Source organism: Gorilla gorilla, chromosome 23 (genome assembly GCF_029281585.2).
Source record: "Gorilla gorilla gorilla isolate KB3781 chromosome 23, NHGRI_mGorGor1-v2.1_pri, whole genome shotgun sequence".
In the NCBI taxonomy this organism is placed as follows: Eukaryota; Metazoa; Chordata; class Mammalia; order Primates; family Hominidae; genus Gorilla; species Gorilla gorilla.
Window position 1 is genome coordinate 15,724,253 of NC_086018.1, and position 23,663 is coordinate 15,747,915.

General features: G+C 41.0%; 1 protein-coding gene across 15 annotated transcripts in view; it reads left to right on the forward strand.

The window, feature by feature from the left end:
- The window catches only part of BCL2L13 (BCL2 like 13), a 107,526-nt gene that overhangs the window by 77,640 nt on the left and 6,223 nt on the right, over positions 1-23,663 (forward strand). For 8 of the 15 annotated variants that reach the window (XR_010133167.1, XM_063704941.1, XM_063704954.1 and 5 more), the window contains one exon: positions 1,432-1,575. The exons of 2 other annotated variants lie outside the window; for them this stretch is intronic. Coding sequence is in view for 10 of the 13 variants with exons in the window: in XM_063704941.1 (XP_063561011.1) it covers positions 1,432-1,575 (144 nt within the window). In the remaining 3 variants the exon portion in view is untranslated. Of the gene's footprint in view, positions 1-1,431; positions 1,576-4,524; positions 4,599-4,745; positions 6,028-21,422; positions 21,553-23,663 lie in introns of those variants that run through there. 5 more of the 15 variants (XM_063704950.1, XM_063704944.1, XR_010133168.1 and 2 more) reach the window with 4 other exon arrangements.

Below are 23,663 nucleotides of genomic sequence, written 5' to 3' on the forward strand. Positions count from 1 at the left end.
TTGATAGAGATTCCCCCAGGGCTGCTTTCTCTTCCTTTCTTTAGAAGCCAAGGAATATTAGTTTGAAATATAAACTCACTGTTTTTTGTTTGTCCTCCTGCAGAAGTATTTTGTCGTCCCTCAGTTATTTCCTTGGCAGTCTACTAACAAGCAACTGGAATTGGTTTCATTTCCTTTTGCATTCCTTTTGCAGGCATATGGACCTCTTGATGTTTTAGACAAAAGAGATTGCATGCAGATGGCTACCTGAATACTTAGTTTTTTTCAATATGCATTTTTTTTTAAGGGAAGACAGGGACTCTAGTTAGTTTCTGTTGTAATTTTTGACAACTTTTAAGTATTGAGCCACATGGTTATTAGGTATAGATTGTAATGGCATCTTTTATGTTTGACTTTTGATGAGTTTTACAAGATAGCTCTTAATTTTTAAAAGTTCTTATTTTCAAATAATAAAAGCACATGGTACAAAATGCAAAAAAGTACAGAAAGATATGCTTTGAAAAATAAAAGTTTTCTCTCATCCTTGTTGCCAGTCACCTAGTTCCCTTCCTTTTAGGCAACCACTATTACCAGTTTCTTGCGTATTTTTCTGGAGACCCTGTAGGATTATATAGACATATATATGTGTATATGTTTTTATTACACAAATGGTACTGTATGTATTCTTCTATAACTTGCCTTTTTTCACTTAAAGTAAATCGTGGTGATTGGGTAGTAAGCAATCTAAGTCTTTTTAACAACTATATATTTTACTGGATGGCAATAATTTATTTAACTAGTCCCTGTTGGGTTGTTTTTCTAGTTTTCTGCTGTTATAAATAATGCTTCAGGCTGGGCGTGGTGGCACACGCCTATAATCCCAGCACTTTGGGAGGCCGAGGTGGGCAGATCACTTGAGGCCAGGAGTTTGAGACCAGCCTGGCCAACATGGTGAAACCCCGTCTCTACTAAAAATACGAAAATTAGCCAGGCGTCCTGGCATACACTTGTAATCCCAGCTACTCAGGAGGCTGAGCAGAGAATTGCTTGAACCTGGGAGGCGGAGGCTGCAGTGAGCCAAGACTGTGCCACTGCCTGGATGAAAGAGCGAGACTCCATGTCAAAAAAAAAAAAAAAAAGAAAAGGAAAAAGAAATCGATTAATTAATAATGCATCAGTGAATTTCCTTCTATATATGTTATTTCTGTCACACACATACATGCGCACACATGCCTAATTATTTTCAATAACTATTTCTACCTGCCTATTGTATAAAACCTACATGCAGTATTCAGAAAAATCCTAATAGAAGTTACTGTTTTATTTCCTTTATATAATGAAAATAAAATACCTTAATGATGCATTTAAATATAATTTTCTAGTAGTTGAACATATAAAACACATTATAAGAATTTCAGTGTGGTTTTTTATTCTCTCATCTTTGCATTGAAGATTTTGGTGCCTCTGGTTTTGCTACGACAAATGCTTTTGGAATTGACAAGACGTGGTCAAGAACCTTTGAGCGCACTGCTGCAGTTTGGCGTGACATATCTGGAGGACTATTCGGCAGAGTACATCATTCAGCAAGGTGGCTGGGTATGAGCTGTTATATATTAAAAATATTTTCTTGAAAAAAAAATAGGTTTGTTGTTCTTGTTTTTCTTAAGAGATGGGTTCTTGCTGTGTTACCCGGGCTGGAGTGCAGTGTCTAATTGCTGGCACTATCATGGCAGGCTTTAGTCTCAAACTCCTGGGCTCAAGTGATCCTGCCTCAGGTCCTGAATAGCCAAGAGCACAGGCTGGGACTATAGGTGCCCACCACTGTGCCGTGCTCTATCCCATACTTTTTGATATGTAATTATTATTATTATTCAGTTGATTCAGTTGTTTATAAATTTTCCTTATATGTTCTTTGACCCTTGAATTACTTAGAAATGTATTTTTTAATTTCTGAATACTTACAGGTTTAAAAATTTTGTTTTCAATTACTAATTTAATTCTGTTTCATCAGAAAGCACGACCATCATGGCATTGAAACTTGAGTTATAGCCTACTATCATGATCAATTTAAAAAATATATATATAGGGCTGGGTGCAGTGGTGCACATCTGTAATCCCAGTGCTTTGGGAGGCTGAGGTGGGTGAATCACCTGAGGTCAGGAGTTCAAGACCAGCCTGGTCAACATGACGAAACCCCATCTGTACAAAAAAATACAAAAAATTAAGTGGGCTTGGTGGCATGTGCCTGTAATCCCAGCTACTCAGGAGGCCAAGGCAGGAGAATCACTTGAACCTGGGAGGCAGAGGTTGCAGTGAGCCAAGATGGCACCACTGCATTCCAGCCTGGGCAACAGAGCAACAACAACAACAACAACAACAACTATATATATATACACACACACACACACACGTATATGTATATACACACACATGTATATGTATGTTTCAGAACATATATTCTCTAATGGTTGGTGCAGAAGTCTGTACGTGTCCATTTACATTTAATCAGTCTTAATAATTACGTATTTTAAATCTTTCAGTCATTTCCAATTATTTTGTCTAATTATTTACTAAGAGAGACACGTTCGATTTGCTACTATGGTGGTAGATTTTCCATTTTCCCTTTAGTTCTGTCAATTGTAGGTGACTAAAAGTTGTAATTATTGACCCCTGGACATTTATGCGGACTCTCTTTCTTTCTTTGGGCCTAGAAATGGTTTTTAAGTTTATTTTTTGTAATTTGCCCAACAGTCAGTGATTCTGTAGAGAGAGTACTTTTCATAAAGTATACTACTCATTATTGTTTTTTAGCCACTATGCATCTGAAGGTTTGAGTTAATTTTTAAAATATGTAAATTTAATTACTATGGATACTAATATCGAACATACTAGGTTTACGTGCTTGGTAAATGCTTACTGAATAAAATCCTGAACATTTGTCTTAGGAAAATAAAAATATTTTTTGAGCTGTTCTTAAAAATAAGAATTGTGACAATTTATTGTTATTGTTGTCTTCCTACTTTAGTACTTTTTAAAACCTTTGGCCATTGTAGTGTATGGTTTGTATGGTAGCCAGGAGACATCCCAGGTTAACTGCCACTTATCCCATATGGTGCTTTACAACAAGGGAAGAAAAATGCAGGGAATATTATGCACTCCCTTCTCAACTTTCAGTTTTATGATGATGTAGTACATCAAGGTTTGTTTGGTGATTGTAATTTGTTACAGAGAAAGTAAGTATATTATTCAACTCCACTATCTGTGCCAAAAGAAAAGATCTACTGCATGGATAACTAGTTCATTAATACTTCTTGTTTTTTGAAACAGTCTTGCTCTGTCATCCTGGCTTGAGTGCAGTGCGCAATTGCAGCCCACTGCAGCCTCCGCCTCCCAGGTTCAAGCTATTCTTGTGCCTCAGCCTCCTGATTAGCAGAGATTACAGGTGTGTGCCACCATGACCAGCTACTTTTTGTATTTTTAGTAGAGATAGAGCTTCGCCATGTTGGCAGGCTGGTCTCAAACTCCTGGCCTCAAGTGATCCACCCATTTAGGCCTCCCAAAGTGCTGGGATTACAGGCATGAGCCACTGCACCTGGCCTTCATTAATATTTCAAATGTGTTTTATCTCTAAATTTGAATGTCCAATCTGTATTTCACATTGTTAGGTCTAAGCTCTCCATTTGCTTGTGTTTAAAACTAAGATATTAGGCCGGGTGCAGTGGCTTATGCCTATAATCCCAGCACTTTGGGAGGCCAAGGCAGGCGGATCACCTGAGGTCAGGAGTTTGAGACCATCCTGGCCAACATGGTGAGACCTCGTCTCTACTAAAAATACAAAAATCATCTGGGTGTGGCTGAAGATGATGTGGAATAGAAACAAATGTCAACATAGTAAAATCTCAGTTAAAGTATTTAAAAAATTCTTAGTTGAGCAGCTCTGGGGGAATAAGGGCAAATATGCTTATTATGAACTGCACTGAAATCTACCAAAGTTAATGTTTACTTTGTGTAGATCCATTTGTCTATTTTATTTATTTTTCCCACTGAAAAGTGTTTTGATAGAGAACTTTTCATTCTATAAATACACTATGAGTTACTAAAATATCATGAATTTTGTTTATTCCTGAAACATAGTTAAACTGTACATATGACATGGCTTATGTTAAAAATACCTAGTGCTCAGTTTTGAAAGATAGGCAAAAAAAAAAAAAAAGTACAGGAGAAACTGAAGAATGTACACTTTTTTAGGGGGCACATTTTGCTGTAAATCTGGAAATTTGATAGACTTGATTGTGTTTGTGAAAACTGAGCATTAAAGGTTTTGATTGATCAAAAAAAAAAATTATCTGGGTGTGGTGGCAGGCACCTGTAACACCAGCTACTTGGGAGGCTAAGGCAGGAGAATTGCTTAAACCAGGGAGGCAGAGGTTTCAGTGAGCTGAGATCATGCCATTGCACTCCAGCCTGGGCAACAAGAGCGAAAACTCTGTCTCAAAAAAACAAACAAACAAACAAAACCCAAGATACTGCATTTTTTTTTTTCAGATGGAGTCTCGCTGTGTCGCCCAGGCTGGAATGCAGTGGCACTATCTTGGCTCACTGCAAGCTCCGCCTCCCAGGTTCACGCCATTCTCCTGCCTCAGCCTCCCAAGTAGCTGGGACTACAGATGGCCGCCACCACACCCGGCTAATTTTTTGTATTTTTAGTAGAGATGGGTTTTCACTGTGTTAGCCAGGATGGTCTCGATCTCCTGACCTCGTGATCCACCCACCTCAGCCTCCCAAAGTGCTGGGATTGCAGGCGTGAGCCACTGCGCCCGGCTGATATTGCTTTTTTTTAATGCCAGTTGGTGAAAATGTATCCTGTGACATAAGCTGTCAACATGAATCTCCTTAAGATACTGTGTGCTGAACATTACATTGACAGCTCTTAAAACCCTTCCAGAAGAGAATCATTTGACCACATGATATCGCATGTCTGTTATATAAAGCCTGTGGTATGATTTCCACGGGGAATGTATTTGTCATTAGTCACTTGAACACAACATCAAGTGAAACAAACTGCCTACCTCTCAAGGTGCAGCTCCTTTTGAAAACCTGCAGCAGAGGAGGTGGTGCCAGCAGCCATAATCTGTTGGATGAATGGAGTGATAGCACATAGTCAGTTAGGAACAGGCAGGCTTTGGACATATAGATTTGAAGGAGAAAAATAATATTTTGTTTTCTGAATTATTAACAGAAATGGCTAGGACTTAGAAACAGGGTCTTGCTTTGTTGCCCTGGGTGGAGTACAGTGGCATGATCATGGCTCATTTGCAGCCTCAACTTCCTGGGCTCAAGTGATCCTCCCACCTCAGCCTCCCTAGTAGCTGGGACCACAGGTGTGCATGCAGTACCACACTTGTCTTATTTTTTGCAGAGAGAGGTTTCACTATGTTGCCCAAGCTGGTCTCAAACTCCTGGCCTCAAGCAATCCTCCCCCCTTGGCCTCCCAAAGTGCTGGGATTACAGGCATGTGCCACCTTGCCCAGCCTGTTTTCTCTTTCTACCTTGTTTTTTTTTTTTTCCACTCTGCCTTTTTACCCGGCGAATGATGAACTGAGAAAAGGATTAGAAATCACAAGATTTGTTTCTTGCCCCAGCTCTGCCAAATACTAGCCCTGTGTTTTGGAAGGATTCATTTAACTTCTCTGAACCTCAGTTTCAACTACAAAAAGGGAAGAATAGCTTCTCTGTCTCACAAAAATAATGATGTGAAAGTGTTTTGTGAAAATGTCACACTTTTACAAATGCCAGGTTTTCACATGCGTCTCTGAAGAGTGTGGGTTTTTTCCCTCTCCTTAAGTCTGATCACCGTTTCCTCTTAGTTTCAGTTTTGACTTTTATTTGCCCTGCAGCCCGGTGAGGGCACAGACTGGTTCATGTGCTGTGATTCTCCCTGAGTCATCCTTGCTCCCTCCCTCCTCGTTCTCTTTTCATTTCCTGGGCTTGTGTTGCTACGTTGGAAGTCTGTCTGTCTCCTGGAAAGGGCAGAGCAAGTCCACTGTGGTAAGGCTTGTATTTTACTTTCTCCATCGTCACTCGATAAATACTTCTTGTGAAAGATTTACTTTTAGATTCCATAAAAGATTACTGGAGGGAATGTCATCTAATGTCTATTGTAATATTTAAGTATTTTGAATAAAATTAATCTTTGTCATTTTCTCTTGACATGAAGCTTCTGATTTTAGAATAGGTTTTTGTTTGTTTAATCTAGGATATTTAAAGACTATCTCTTGGAAGCTTTTAGGTTAATAATTTGTTAGAATAGTTTTCATATTGTGGGAGGTGACACACAGGGATGATCTGAAATTAATGAAGTGGGTTGCAGCTAAAATCAATTTAGTAAGAGTAAGTACTGTTTTGGGAAATCTGCCTGCTGTATATGTGGGTGTGGATGTTTACTGTGTTATACTCTGAAATGTATTTTTTGTGGATCTTCCTCATCAAGTTGGGTGGAAAATTACTTCTCTGTAATTTCTTCAACACTCTCCATTTTCTTATTTTAGGTTAATAATGATCTGAGAGGCGCATTTGGTTATAAGGGTCCAAAGCAGTGATCTGTTTCCATTTTGCAACTTTGAGGGCTCAAAAATATAAAACTAGCTGGTTGATCCCAGCTAGTTATATATTTTTGAGCCCTCAAAGTTACAAAATGTCAGTGGAGCCTTTGTGTGTTTTGTGTCAGTGGAGCCAAAGAGATGGATACTCCCAACAATACAAATATTTTATATTAAGAATGATTTAGATTGTCAGAATCATTCTAAGACTACTTGTAGATGTTATTCTAATGTAAGTTGTAACTAACGTATTATCCAAAACAGCTCTTTTTCTTGACAGATATATATATATAAAGTCTGAGAAGTAATGTTAGAGGTTTGTTGGCATAAATCTTAAGGGAAATGAGTCCTTAGAAAATTTACCAATGTAGATGGGCTTTGGAATTTTGCCAAAGCTTCTTCAGATGGAAAAGTTAAGTTCATAGGAGCTCAGCTCAGCAGCAGCTGTGTCTCAGAAGGTAAAATATTGCTTGAGGGGGCAGAATAATTTGTAACTGATGTGACCCCTGCCCCCACCAAAAAAAAGTGAAACAAAAAAATACAATCAATATAGACATCATGATGCAGCCAATTTTTGTAATAGGTCTCTGAGCGATTGTCAACCTGATTTTTACTTAGGTCTACCACCAAAGTAAAATTATGTTTGTATTTTATTTTACATTTATTTTGATATATTCCTTTACTTAGTTTTTTACTTAGTTCCTACCACCAAAGCAAAGTTATATTTGTATTTTATTTTACATTTATTTTGTTACATTCCTTTTATCTACTTATGTTTCTTCTCTACTTCCCTTTTTAATTGAAGAGTTTAATGCATGTATCTGTGTGTTTGCTTGAAAAAAACCAAGTATAACATGTTCTATCTATGAATACTTCTGGCCATTAACTCAAAAGGTACTATATTACAGACAGAAAAGCACCAGAAAGCAATCAGGGACTTCATCTAAGAGGTAGGACAGCATAGTTGGTAAAAATACAGACCCTGGAGGCAAACTGCCTGGGCTTGAATCCCAGCTTTATTACTTTGGGAAAACTACTTATCTTCTTTACTTGTTTTGGTTTCCATGTCTGTGAAATGGAAGTAATAATAATCCTCTCATAGCATTGTTGTGAGGTTTCAATAGATGAAGTGAAGACTTTAGAAGGGCACATGATAAGAATTATATAAGGGTTACCTATTATTGCTATCCAATTTGTCATAGCAAGCTAAGGGACCTTAGGCAAGTTACTCAAACCCTTTGGCTTCATTTATTTAAAAACAAAAACAAAAAAGACGTAGTTCTCTGCTTCTTTGTGCATATTTAAACTCATGGTTTATCCCATGAGTTTTATATTTTTGAGCCCTCGAAATTACTCCTTTGCATTTTATGTCAGTGAAGCCAAAGAGACAGATACTCTCAACAACACAAATATTTTGTATTAAAAACTATTTAGATTGTTAGAATGGTTCCGAGGCTACTTGTAGATATTATTCTTCTAATATGATAAGTTGTAAGTAATATATTATCCAAAACAGCTCTTTTTCTTTTAGTGAAAGCCTGCTCTTCATTATGACATTAATTATTAAGAGAGGCTCGGCCGAGCGTGGTGGCTAACGCCTGTAATCCCAGCACTTTGGGAGGCTGAGGCGGGTGACTCACAAGGTCAGGAGATCGAGACCATCCTGACTAACACGGTGAAACCCCGTCTCTACTAAAAAATACAAAAAATTAGCTGGGCGTGGTGGCAGGCACCTGTAGTCCCAGCTACTCGGGAGGCTGAGGCAGGAGAATGGCGTGAACCCAGGAGGCAGAGGTTGCAGTGAGCCGAGACTGCGCCACTGCACTCCAGCCTGGGCGACAGAGTGAGACTCCATCTCATAAACAAAACAAAACAAAGAGGCTCCAGCCCGGTGACATAGCAAAACCCTGTCTCAAAAATATAAAACTGAGGCTGGACGTGGTGGCTCACGCCTGTAATCCCAACACTTTGGGAGGCCAAGGTGGGCGGATCACCTGAAGTCCGGAGTTCGAGACCAGCCTGGCCAACATGGTGAAACCCCATCTCTATGAAAAATACAAAAATTAGCCAGGCATGGTCGTGCATGCCTGTAGTCCCAGCAACTCGGGAGGCTGAGGCAGGAGAATTGCTTGAACCCAGGAGGCGGAGGTTGCAGTGAACCAGGATTGCGCCTCTGCACTCCAACCTGGGTGAACAGAGAGAGACTCTGTCTCAGGAAAGATAAATAAATAAATGAAATAAAAAATAGAAAGATTAGCCAGGCATGGTGGTGGGTTCCTGTAATCCCAACTACTCAGGTGGCTGAGGCAGGAGAATCTCTTGAACCCAGGTTGCAGAACCCAGGAGCTGAGATTGTGCTGCTGCACTCCAGCCTAGGCAACAGAGTGCTATTAAAACAAAAGAAAACATTGACCGGGTGCAGTGGCTCACTCCTGTAATCCCAGCACTTTGGGAGGCCGAGGCAGGCAGATTGCCCAAGTCCAGGAGCTCAAGACCAGCCTGGGCAACATGGTGAGTGAGAGCCCATCTCTACAAAAAATATAAAAATTAACTGGAAGTAATCTGTGGTCCCATTTACTCAGGAGGCTGAGGCAGAAGGATCACTTGAGCCTGGGAGGTCAAGGCTGCAGTAAGCCAAGATTGTGCCACTGACCTCCAGCCTGGGTAACAGTAAGACCTTGTCTTAAAAAAAAAAAAAAAGAAAAAAGAGGCTATTTTTATATTTTTGTTTTATGTGAATTGGTCCCCAGGAGTAAAAGCTTAGTAATCTGTTCTTTCTTGTAAGACTTCTTACATAACAGCACAGAATGTTCAGTGAATCTTCATTAAAATGTCACATGTCCTAAATACAGAAATACATTGTAAGGTAGGGAGGCCATGACAGCAAGACATAAAGCTATTTAATCTGAATTGGCCGGGTGCAGTGGCTCACACCTGTAATCCCAGCACTTCGGGAGGCCGAGGCAGGCAGATCATTTGAGGTCAGGACTTTGAGACCAGCAACATGGTGAATCCCCGTCTCTACTAAAAATTAAAAAAAAAAATTCTCCGGGCATGGTGGCGCACACCTGTAATCTTAGCTGCTCCGGAGGCTGAGGCAGGGGAATCACTTGAACTTGGGAGGCGGAGGTTGCAGTGAGCTGAGATCACGCCACTGCACTCCAGCCTGGGTGACAGAGCAAGACTCTGTCTCAAAAAAAAGTAAATAAAAATAAAAAATAAATAAATGCCTGTAATCCCAGCACTTTGGGAGGCCGAGGCGGGCGGATCACGAGGTCAGGAGATCGAGACCATCCTGGCTAACACGGTGAAACCCCGTCTCTACTAAAAATACAAAAAAATTAGCCGGGCATGGTGGTGGGCACCCATAGTCCCAGCTACTCGGGAGGCTGAGGCAGGAGAATGGTGTGAATCCAAGAGGCAGAGCTTGCAGTGAGTCAAGATCGAGCCACTGCACTCTAGGCTGGGCGACAGAGCAAGACTCCATCTCAAAAAAAATAAAAATAAAAATAATAAATAAATCTGAATTGGCTTTTAAACAATATATTACGCCAAAGTTGTGATCAGACAAACTTGATCTAATGTCTTAGATGAGATGAAAAGATCCTCTAGATGTGGAACAAAGAACGTTCTTCAATCTTTTGTTAACTTTGAGCTGTTAAAAATACGGGGAAAGGCCAGGCGTGGTGGTGGGGTGGCTCATGCCTGTAATCCCAGCAACTCAAGAGGCTGAGGTGGGAGGATCTATTGAGCCCAGGATTTTCAGGCTGTAGTGAGTTACGATTATGCCACTGCACTGTAGCCCCTGGGTGACAGAGTGAGACCCTCATTAAAAAATAATCATAAAAGGAAGAGACATTCTACTTTTAATTTTCAGTTTGTTGACTTTTCCCTTATTTCTTCATGATGGGCCTTTTTTTTTTTTTTTTTTTTTTTTTTGAGACAGGGTTTCACTCTGTTGGCCAGGCTGGAGTGCAGTGGCACAATCTCGGCTCACTGCATCCTTTACCTCCTGGGCTCAAACGATCCTCCCACCTCAGCCTCTCGAGTAGCTGGGACCACAGGCATGCACCACCACACTCAACTAATTTTTGTATGTTTTTGTAGAGATGCAATTTTGCCATGCTGCCCAGGCTGGTCACAAAATCCTGGGCTCAAGTGATTGCCTGCCTCTGCCTCCCAGAGTGCTAAGGTTACAGGTGTGAGCCACCATGCCCAGCCATGATGGTACTTTTGAAATTTCCATTTTACTTACTTGGCTTAGAGCCCTAAAGGTCTGTTTACTGAGAACTAAAATTCTTAGTGTTTTCGTTATGGCTCTTGTTTTTGTTTTTGCTTATTTAATCAGTTACTGCTATTAGAGGCTCTGTTTTTAGAAGAGCAGATAAGTAACCTGTTGAGAATTCCTATCAGTTGTCACTTGAGACCTCTCTGATCACTGGATGACCCTTCTGTTTGAAGAACTGTGTAATTGTAAGGCACATCTTTTGACATGGCATGAAAACAGATTACAAAACTTGTATAGTATGAATAGAAAGTGAGAGCAGAGGTGACTCCAAGATTAAGAATAAAGAACATAAGAAATTATGTTCCTTGTCTCCAGGTAACACAAGTTTGGAGGTGGGAGTTTAATAACGTTTTTTGAAGGGTTTTTTTTTTGGTGTAAATTTTTAATGTAAGTGAAAGACTAGGAAGAGTACACTGTTCTAAGCCACTTGTAGTGAAGTAACTGATGTTCTTTGACTATTTTTCGTAACTCTGAAATGCAAATTATTTGATAAAATTGGATGATCCTCTCATGGTGAGACTGTGACAGATTTACTCAGTATTGTATATTAACTTTCCCAACTTTTTCTTCATTTAACAAAAAGACTTAGCCTAGTTTTAAAATGTTGATAGTTTCAATAATGAAAAAAGTTTAATCCTCCACAATGCCTCATCACTTTCCTGTTAGTGACATTACATTACAGAGATTTGAGGATGGAGGATTACAAAGCTGCTAAGCCATAGTATTGGTTTCTCATTTGGAAATTTTGAAAGAGCAAATAAATAACATAAGTGTACTACAGTTAGTAAGGGACAAATGGGAACTTTGTGCTACCTTATACTACCATTTTCTTCTTCCTTGTAAAATTACTCTGTACCTGAGCCTTTCTTTCTGATCTTCACAAAATGGAGGTTTTTGAAGAGATGACTTAATAAACAGATAAGCCTTTGGGTATATAAATCATGTGACACAGTAATTCCTTAGTAACAGATGTTAGAGGATCTGCATGACTCATTCGGATTATGTTCTGGCAAAAAGATAGGTAAATACAACTTTACAGGAAAATTTAGCTTAACTGTTGATATGGCTTTGGTGAGTGGGTTCTCCTCCGTCTTGGACCTCCAGTCTTTCAGGAAGATTACAGAAATGTTTCCCTAAGTAAACAGTAGCTATTTTAATTCATGTTGCCTACTGTCATTCTTTGTTATTGGTGACTTACCAAGAATCAGCAAAGTTTGGGATATTACTGAAGTGATTGTAAATATTCAGTGGATGAAGCGATTTACCTTAAGAGTTAATGAAATGTTTTAATCATCTTACCTATGCCTGTTCATTGTGCCAGAGTATGTATGGGCTTCGGGTATGGGAGAGACCAAGAATAAGGTTAAATCGATTACAGCAGAATTATACCCTTTTGCATTTAACCAGATATAATGCCTGGGTCCTACCTTTATTAAGGATTCTAATTTAATTGTTATGGGTTGTAATGTGCTTCTAGGTAGCAAAGTTTGAAGACCTCCATGTTACATAATCTCCCCAACTGCATAACAGACTCTTGAAACAGAGATTATAATAATCTTACATTTCTCTCTTCAACATAAGAATGTGACTATGAATTGATTAGATGCTGATTCTGTACTTACTAGTTAAACACACCCTAAACATAAAAGAGCCAATTATTTAGTTGCTCAGACTAAACAAATATCAAGAAAGCCATGGTAAAGTACAGTTCTTTAGTAGGTATTGTAGAATATAGAGCCCATCAATTTATGATGGGGCACATTCCAATAAATAAACCCATCATAAGTTGAAAATGCATTTTTTTTTTTTTTTTTTGGAGATGGAGTCTCGCTCTGTCGCCCAGGCAGGAGTGCTGTGGTATGATCTCAGCTCACTGCAACCTCCGCCTCCCGGGTTCAGGTGATTCTCCTGCCTCAGCCTCCCGAGTAGCTGGGACTACAGGCATGCACCACCATGCCTGGCTAATTTTTGTATTTTTAGTAGAGATGGGGTTTCACCATGTTGGCCAGGATGGTCTCCATCTCTTGACCTCGTGATCCACCCACCTCAGCCTCCCAAAGTGCTGGGATTACAGGCATGAGCCACCGCACCCAGCCGAAAATGCATTTAATGCTCTGGTAAACCCATGGTAAAGTCAAAATATTGTAAGTGGAACCATCATAAGTTGGGGACTGTCTATACAAAGAAAAAAAATGGGCCGGGCACAGTGGCTCATGCTTGTAATCCCAACAGTTTGGGAGGCCGAGGCGGGCGAATCACTTGAGGTCAGGAGTTCGAGACCAGCCTGGCCAACACCATGGTGATACCCCATTTCTACCAAAAGTATTTTAAAAAAAATTAGCCAGGTGTGGCTGGGTGCGGAGGCTCACACGTGTAATCCCAGCACTTTGGGAGGCCGAGGCAGGCGGATCACGAGGTCAGGAGATTGAGACCATCCTGGCTAACACGGTGAAACCCCGTCTCTACTAAAAATACAAAAAGTTAGCCGGGCGTGGTGGCGGGCGCCTGTAGTCCCAGCTACTCGGGAGGCTGAGGCAGGAGAAAGGCATGAACCCGGGAGGTGGAGCTTGGAGTGAGCAGAGATTGCGCCACTGCACTCCAGCCTGGGCAACAGAGTGAGACTCCGTCTCAAAAAAAAATTAGCCAGGTATGATGGCGCACACCTGTACTCCCAGCTACTTGGGAGGCTGAGGCAGGAGAATCGCTTGAACTCGGGAGGCGGAGGTTGCAGCGAGCCAAGATCGTGCAACTGCACTCCAGCCTGGGTGACAGAGTGAGACTCCATCTCAAAAAAAAAAAAAAAAAAAATGGTAGTTGTGAAGTAAAGTAGGGCTTAATCAGGAAAGGCTTCTGTAAAGAAGTATGGTCACATCTTGAAGTAAGTAAAGGACTTTTGTTGAAAAGCAGCAAGGATTCGTTAGATCAGCTTAGGTAGCTTGGGGGGACCATGACTCAACAGTAACAAAAGACCTCTACTAGAACGTAGAAAGGTGTTTATTATGTTTTGAATCTTGTATATTTGAACCGTTTATGATATATCCTAAACTGAGCTTTGGTTATGATCTGAGATTATTCAGTCTTGTGTAGACCTCCACTGAGTGTCTTTCTTCTTTGTTTATAGTAGAAGTTGGAAAACATATATTTCCTCTTCAGAGAGACTTGCAGGTCTAGAACGGCAGGTTATGGTACACATTATGTTGCACATAAAGAGTGTTCTGGCCGGGCATGGTGGCTCATGCCTGTAATCCCAGCACTTTGGGAGGATCACTGAAGCCCAGAAATTTGAGACCAGCCTGGGCAACATAGCAAGACCTCGTCTCTACTAAAAATCATAAGGAAAGGAAAAGAATGTTTCATCAATGTGGGCAAAGATGCAGAAAGAGAAGTGACAGCTATTCAGTGGAAAAGACCCCAGGTTCAAGAACTGGGCCAGCCTTACTAAGTTTCCAAAGACTTCAGTGTTAATTATATATATATATATATATATATATATATATATATATATATATATATTTTTTTTTTTTTTTTTTTTTGAGGTAGGGTCTCGGTTACCCAGGCTGGAGTACAGTGGTGCAGACTTGGCTCACTACAACCTCCACTTCCCAGGCTCTAGGAATCCTCCTACCTCAGCCTCCTGAGTAGCTGGGACTACAGGCATGCGCAACCACTCCCGGCCAATTTTTGTATTTTTTGTAGAGATAGGATCTCACTATGTCACCCAGGCTAGTCTCGAACTCCTGGGCTCAAACAATCCCCCCACCTCGGCCTCCCAAAGTGCTGGGATTACAGGCGTCAGCCACTGCACCCAGCCTATATTAATGTAACTATACATAACATTATATTAATATAATAAAATATGTATTGAATCCTATGAGGCACATGGGAAGAGTGTGGCTGAGAAAAGTGAAACCAGTGCAACAAGAATATATCCTTAGTCTCCAGGAGCTTATAGTTATAAGGCAGATCCACACTATTTCCTGTATGTTTTATAGCAAGGAGTAACAGATAAATCCTATGAGTTTAGAAGTAACAAGAAGGATTCAGATGGGCAGAATTAGGAGAGCATTCTGGATTTTCTGGATTGATGGGACAGTGTGACTTCAGTCATTCTGTTTGGGGGTTGGAATTGTTTTTAGCACCAGTGCTGTGTGACCTTGGACAACAAAGACACAGGTACAGTTCAGAGGTATGGAAATACAGAGGTGAATAAAGAGCCGTACCTAACAGTACTTGATGTTTAGAGCTTTTATATCAAAGATGGGACCAACTTTCCCATCATCCAAGCATTTATTGAGCATTACTGTTTGCTCAGCATATGTTAGGCATTACCTGGGGGATAACAAAGAAGTTTAAAGCATGTTTTCTCCCTTGAAGTATTTATGATGTCATTGAGAAGATGACTAATACATGTGAAAAAATTAGTGAGAAGTATGGTACAAAACAGATATTTTGATAGTTTGTGTGGTCCAGACTCAGTGCGGTCTGGGAGTTCAGGAGGAATAAGAGAGGAAGATTAAGTACAGTGGAACTTCAGCCAGACCCTGATGGAGCCAGGTCAGGGTCTTAAATTGGGGTCCATAGATGTGCCTCAGGGAGTTTCGAATTCCCTCTAAAATGGTATGCTGCTTTGTGTGAAAGCACAGTTTTAAGGGAGAGAGGTCTTAATACCTTTCATCATATTTGCACAACCTTTTCTGCTCCCCTAAAATGTTAATACCAGTATCTGTGTGAATAAGGAGACAGCGCTTGGGAATTTAGTATGGCATTTGTAGGGCACAATGAGTAACCTGCCAGGAGAAGCCTCCCCTCCCATAGGAAACACCTAGCACATAATTACAGAGAGATTTGGGTTAAATGATGGCCCTAGCAATAGAGAAGAAAGATTGACTTTACCTCCTCTAATGCCCTTCACTGTGCTGTAGCCTTTCAAAAATTTATGTTTGGTTTCCTAGGAAAACATTAATGTGCTCAAGAAGGGATAATGTATCATTCTAAATATTGTATGAGTTTGCCCGCTTGCTTTTTAACTGAGTCAGAAAAATATAAATAGACTTCAAATGTAGAACTACTTTATTTTGTAACATTCAAACTGAGCCTTTATGTAATGGCCGGATGGTACCTTAGATTCATCTTTTCTCCTCTAAGTAATTGATGGTGTGTAAGAGGTGCCATATTGTGGGACAGGGTCTTGAATTCATGTCTCAGCAAGACTGAGGGGGAAACATGCACCTTTTATGAGACAGAGGCTGATAGAGGCAATGTTTTATATCAGAAAAGGTACTGATATTTTACTTCTCGTTCATTGGCCTAATCTTTCCTCCTTCTCCAGCTCCAGCTTTGCCTTTCTTCACCCCCTGTCCTATGCTTTGGCATACAGAAGAGCCAGTAGTCTGCATATATGATGATACTTTTCAGCACCATGTTTTTGTGTATGCTTTTCCTTCTGCCTGGAATATCTTGCTCATCTTTGATCTGCTGGTTTTCTCTTTCATTCTTTAAGATCCAACTTTGGCCAGGCACAGTGGCTCACACCTGTAATCCCAGCTCTTTGGGAGGCTGAGGTGGGTGGATCACTTGAGGTCAGGAGTTCAAAACCAGCCTGGCTGACATGGTGAAAACCCATCTTCAGTGAAAATACAAAAATTAGAAGAGTTAGCCAGGTGTGGTGGCAGGCAGCCTGGGCAACAGAGTGAGACTCTGTCTCCAAAAAAAAAAAAAAAAAGATCCAATGTTGTTGTTCCCTCTTCCGTGAATCTGTCATGTTCCCAGAGTACCCTGTTTGTCTCCAATGCTATTTCTTTTTTTTTTGTAGAGATGGGGTCTTACCATCTTACCCAGGTGGTCTCTAATTCCTGGGCTCAAGCTTATCCTCCTGCCTGGGCCTCCAAAAGTGCTGGGATTTAAGGTGTGAGACAACAATGCCCGGCCTCTGTTACTGTATTTTAAACTCTTTGAAGGTAGAGATTGTTTTATTACCAGCACCTAAAGAGCACAGTTCCTGATAAGAAGCCAGGAATTGGAGAAACCCAATATGATTCCCAGATTTTTGGCTTAACTTACTGTTTTTTTTGTATCATCCAAGTTGGATTGCAGGCTTTTAGGAGTCTTTGCATTGCTTCTTATGAAAGACAACGATTGAGGCCAGGCGTGGTGGCTCACACTTGTAATCCTAACACTTTGGTAGGCCAAAGCAGGCAGATTGCTTAAGATCAGGAATTTGAGACCAGCCTGGGCAACATGGCAAAACACCGTCTCTACAAAAAATGTAAAAATTAGCCAGTCGTGATGGTGCATGCCTGTGGTCCTAGCTACTCTGAAGGCTGAAGTAGGAGGGTTGCTTGAGTCCTGGGGGCAGAGGTTGCAGTGAGCTGTGTTCTTGCCACAGCACTCTAGCCTGGGCAACAGAGAGAGACCCTGTCTCAAAAAGAAGAGAAGAGAAAAGAAGAGAACAGGAGGGGAGGGAAGGGGAAGATTGCTTATATTAGAGTAATACAGGGAGAGAGGGAGGGAAAAGAAGATTGCTTATATTAGAGTAATACCAGAAAATGTTGATGGAAGGGAAGAGATGTATTTAGATATTAGAAGATATATTTAGGAATAAATACGTTGAGATATATTTAGTACTTAATGATTAAATAAAAGGAGGGGAAAATGATGAGATAGATGCTAGCCAAAATATTAGGTATGGGGTAAGACAGAAGTGATGTAGAGTTAGTACTTGTAGTTTATAGTCTTCAGTAAGACAAGCGTTCTCTTCTGGCTGGCTGTATTGCGTGAGTTCTGCAGTTGATGGATATATAGACTTTAAGTACTGCATTTGGTTGTGAGGTACTCTTTGTTAGCATTCATTATTGATGATGGTCCCAGAAATGTGTAATGGTTTTACATTATGCCTATACTAATGAAAATGTAATGAGAGTTTGAAAGAGATGAAATCCCGTAAGATTATAGCAGTGACAGTCTGTTTTAGCCATGTGGGATTTGAAGTCTGGGAAAGGAATCCATATGAGGAATGGCACTAATGGCAGAGATCTTTTTGAAGATTTTTAAAAATTATTAATTAGCATAGACTACTAGTTCCTCTCATAGAACTGCTTTTTAGGATACCTTGTTTATCTCCCTGTTTCATTTAGTCTCAACCCAATTACAAGCACCTTGCAATTATATCAGTATCTAATTTTGTAGCAGTCTTATTTAAGAATTAAAAACGCGGTCAGGTGTGGTGGCTCATGTCTGTAATCCCAGCACTTTGGGAGGCTGAGGTGGGTGGATTACTTGAGATCAGGAGTTCAAGACTAGCCTGGGCAACGGGGTTGAAACCCCGTATCTACAAAAATACAACAGCCAGGCACAGTGGTGCATGCCTGTAATCCCAGCTACTTGGGAGGCTGAGGCAGAAGAATTGCCTGAACCCAGGAGGCCAAGGTTGCAGTGAGGCAAGATGGCACCACTACACTCCAGCCTGGGAGACAGAGCAAGGCTCTGTCTCAAAAAAAAAAAAAAAGAATAAAAAATTCTCACAATCCAACATAAAAACACAACTCTATTTAAAAATGGGTAAAAGATTTGAATTACACATCATTCTAAAGGAAATGTACAAATGGCCAATTAGCACATGAAAAGATGTTCAACATCATTATTTTCAGAAATGTTTTGGAATTCCAAAAATATTTGGAAATATTTTTCTAAGTTTTTTGGAGAATAATTTGACGTAAAATTACCATATGATCTGGCAGTTTTACTCCTGCTGTATTCAAAATAACAAAAGCATTCAAACAAAAACTAGTACATGGACATTTATAACAACACTATTCTAAAGGGTAAAATCAACCCAAATGTTCACCAGCTAATTAATAAGTAAAATGTCGTGCCTACATACAATGAAATATTATTCTCAGCCATAAAGAAGAATGAAGTACGGCCGAGGCAGGTGGATCATGAGGTCAAGAGATCGAGACCATCCTGGCCAACTTGGTGAAACCGCATCTCTACTAAAAATACAAAAATTAGCTGGGCGTGGTGGTGGGCGCCTGTAATCCCAGCTACTCAGGAGGCTGAGGCAGGATAATCGCTGGAATCCGGGAGGCGGAGGTTGCAGTGAGCCGAGATCACGCCACTGCACTCCAGCCTGGCGAAAGAGTGAGACTCCATCTCAAAAAAAAAAAAAAAGAATGAAGTACGGATACATGCTACAACATGGGTGGGCCTTGAAAACATTATGCTAAGTGGAAGCAGCCAGATACAAAAGGCTATATTGTATGACTCCATTTCTACTTCTCAGAATAGGCAATCCGTAGAGATAGAACGTAGATTAGTGATTGCCAGGGGATGAAAAGGGGGAGAATGGAGAGTGACTACCAAAGGGTGTCTTTTTGGGATGATGGAAATTTTCTGGTAATTGTGGTGTGGTTGCACAACACTATGAATATACTAAAAACCACTGAATGGTACACCTAGAAATTGTGGGTTTCATTTTATTTATTTATTTCTTTATTTACAGACAGGGTCTCGTTCTGTCATTCAGGCTGCAGTGCAGTGGCACGATCATGGCTCACTGTAGCCTTGACCTCCCAGGCTCAAGTGATTCTCCCACCTCAGCCTCCTGAGTAGCTGAGTAGCTGGGACTACAGGTGTACATCACCAAGACCAGCTAATTTTTTAAATTTTTTAATTTTTCTTTTTTTGAGATGGAGTTTCACTCTTGTTGTCCAGGCTGGAGTGCAGTGGCGCGATCTCGGCTCACCACAACCTCCACCTCCCAGATTCAAGTGATTCTCCTGCCTCAGCCTTCCAAGTAGCTGGGATTACAGGCATGTGCCACCATGCCTGGCTAATTTTTTGTATTTTTAGTAGAGACAGGGTTTCTACTATGTTAGCCAGGATGGTCTTGATCTCCTGACCTCGTGATCCACCCGCCTCGGCCTCCCAAAGTTCTGGGATTACAGGCGTGAGCCACCATGCCCGGCCTTAATTTTTTTTTTTTTTTTTAGAGACGGGATCTCACTGTGTTGCCCAGGTTGGTTTCAAATTCCTGGGCTGAAGTGATCCTCTCTCCTTTGACTTCCAAAATGTTGGGATTATAGGTGTGAGCCACTGTGCCTGGCTATGAATTTTTATGTTATGTGAATTTTATGAATATGAATCTCAATACTAAAAGAATAAAAAGTTTTTAAAAATTGATAATAATAGGCCGGGCGCGGTGGCTCACGCCTGTAATCCCAGCACTTTGGGAGGCCGAGGCGGGTGGATCACGAGGTCAGGCGATCAAGACCATCCTGGCTAACATAGTAGAAACCCTGTCTCTACTAAAAATACAAAAAATTAGCCAGGCATGGTGGCGGGCGCCTGTAGTCCCAGCTACTCGGGGGGAGGCTGAGGCAGGAGAATGGCGTGAACCCGGGAGGTGGAGCTTACAGTGAGCCGAGATCGTGCCACCGTACTCCAGCCTGGGGGACAGAGCGAGACTCCGTCTCAAAAAAAAAAAAAAAAAAAAAAAAAAAAAATTTCCACGTGCCCCACGCTGCATTTGAGATGTGCGAAATTCAGACATTCAGGAGCCTCTTCACCTGATTCAAATTGTTCCACAGTTCCTGTGGGGATTGTTGAGTATCTACTAATCTCATGTTCCCAGGAAGTAGCAGAGCCCTGTTCATATTTACATTCTTTTAGTTTTTAAATTTTTGTTATTTTTTAATTTAAAAAATTTTGTTATGCTGCAAAAAGCTTTATTCCATTTAGTCCAGGGCTTGGGAGAGGGCTTCAGGGTGGTTAAAAAAATACATTCTTTGAAATAAATAGAAATAGTTTTTTTTTAAGTCATGACATTTATAAGAATTTTTTTTTTTTTTTTTTGAGACGGAAGTCTTAATGCCGCCCAGGCTGGAGTGCAGTGGTGCGATCTCAGCTTACTGCAACCTCCGCTCCCCGGGTTCAAGCAATTCTCCTGCCTCAGCCTCCCGAGGAGCTGGGATTACAGGCATGCGCCACCACGCCTGGCTAATTTTTGTATTTTTTAGTAGAGGCGGGGTTTCGCCATGTTGGCCAGGCTGGTTTCAAACTCCTGACCTCAGGTGATCCACCCACCTCAGCCTCCCAAAGTGCTGGGATTACAGGCGTGAGCCACCGCACCCGGCTAATTTTTTGTGTTTTTAGTAGAGACGGGGTTTCACCGTGTTAGCCAGGATGGTCTCGATCTCCTGACCTCGTGATCCGCCCTCCTCAGCCTCCCAAAGTGCTGGGATTACAGGCATGAGCCACCGCGCCCGGCCAAGAAATTTTTATGATGCACACTTTTCTTGTTACCTTGCCCCTTAGAAATAACTCATAATGGTTTGGTGTACATTTTTCTAAACATGTGTTTTGCTTATATAAACATTTTATTATGTATAAATATATGCAAATAAGTAGATATGTATATATGTGCATTTAGTAAATAGGATCATACCATCCATTTTCCCACAGAGTTATCTTTGCCACAAATCATGTGACCTTATATATCTAGTTCTGGATTCTATTTTATTTAATTGGTCTAATTGCCTCTGTTTTTTTTTGGAATTGAGACAAGGTCTTGCTCTGTCATCCAGGCTGGACTACAGTGGCACGATCATAGCTCAGTGCAGACTCAAACTCCTGGGCACAAGGGATCATCCCATTTCAGCCTCCTGAGTTGAGTAGATGGGACTACAGGTGCGTGTGTGTGTGCGTGTGTGTGTGTGTGTGTGTGTGTGTGTGTGTATGTAGAGATGATGTCTTACTATGTTGCTCAAGCTTGTCTTGAACTCCTGGCCTCAAATGATCTTCCTGCCTCAGCTTCCCAAAGTGCTGGGATTACAGGTGTGAACCACTGTGCCCAGCCAGGTCTAATTGCCTATTTTTAAGCTCTTACCATGCTTATACAATCAGTGTGCCTTTGTAATGGGTTGAGTAGATACCTGGTAGTGTCAGCTCTCAAACGTTGTTGTTTTTCAAGATCAGCTTAATTTCCTTGGCCTTTTTAAATTGCTATACAGATTTTAGAATTAATTAGTTGTCAATTTCCATAAGAAAAAACCTGGTGGGATTTTATATTGGAGATTGTGTTGAACCAAAGGGTTAATTTGGGAATAGTTGACATCTTTACAATAGTTTTCCAATCTATGAGCATGATATATATATCCCCTTGGGATATCTTTAATTTCTCTCAATAATACTTTGTAGTTTTTTATGTAGAGTTATTGTACAATATGGGCTTCCTTCCACATTGGACTTAAAAATGTACTTCTTTTTTAATAGTAGTTAAATAGTGTGGATGAACCATATATATTTTTAAACTTTCCTGAGGGTATTGAAGACTGTTTGAAATCCTTCTGTATTAAAAATGATGCTAATGAAAATCCTTGCAAAATGTGTAAGCTTGAGACCTGATTACAGCTTCCGGTTAGGATCTCCATGTCTTTGCTTACTTAGCTGAACCAAACCCTCCCTGTGTCTCTCTCTATCTGTCCCTCTCCCTCTCTCCCTCTCTCTTTCTCCCTCTCCGTCTCTCCCTCTCCTGAATGCATCCTCTTCTGGACCATTCCAGTGGTCCTTACCCTGAGGCTGGGGCAAGCTGTCATCCTCAAAAGCTGGGAGGCCTAGAAGCCCTCTCTCTCTTCCAAGCCAATGGGCCCTCCAATTTTCCTAATTGTATACTGCAGTACTGTAATTTTTAAAGACAGATTTTACTTTACAGTTTTGTGTTATCTCTGCTTAGAAGAGATGGAGGAGGAAGGAAAAGTTTGTAAATTACCTTCTTTAGCCAAGGGAGGGTATTGTTTCCAATTGTTTTCACTTCCTTATTGTCCCATCCAGTTGGTATTTTAGAATAGCTCTTTGTCCTACCACCATACCACCAAAAACAACAATTAAAATGACAACACAAACAATAGCAAGTTATGAAATAGCATAACTTACTGATTACTTCCTATGTACAAAGTACTAATCTAAGCACTATAAATACTATACCTCGGGCCGGGCGCGGTGTCTCACGCCTGTAATCCCAGCACTTTGGGAGGCCGAGGCAGGTGGATCACGAGGTCAAGAGATTGAGACCATCCTGGCCAACATGGTGAAACCCCGTCTCTACTAAAAATACAAGTATTAGCTGGGCATGGTGGCGTGCACCTGTAATTCCAGCTACTCGGGAGGCTGAGGCAGGGGAATCACTTGAACCTGGGAGACGGAGGTTGCAGTGAGCCAAGATCGCACCACTGCACTCCAGCCTGGTGACAGAGTGAGACTCCGTCTCAAAAAAAAAACAAAAAAAACAAAAAAAAACTATACCTCATTTTAAAAATGAACTCAAGTCCAGGTGTGGTGGCTCACACCTATAATCTCAGCACTTTGGGACACTGAGGTGGGAGAATTGCTTGAAGCCAGGAGTTTGAGACCAGCCTGGGCAACATAGAGAGACCTGTCTCTACAAAAAATAAAAAAACTTAGCTGAGTGCAGTGGCCCATGCTGTTATTCCCAGCTACTCAGGAGGCTGAGGCGAGAGTATCCCTTGGGACCAGAAGGTTGAGGCTGCCGTGAGCTGTGATCCTGCCACTGCACTTCAGCCTGTGTGACAGAGCGAGACCCCAACTCTAAAAATACAACAAAAACAATCTTATCTAGTCAGTCATCCCCATTTTATTTGTGAAGAAATTGAAGTCTAAAAGTTTAAGCAAGGTATCCACATTCGCACAGCTGGTACACAGTTGGAGCTGGGATACAAGCCAGTTGTTTTTGACTGTGAATTTTGTGGTCATACTGTATTATTTTACCCCCCTGCTTATTC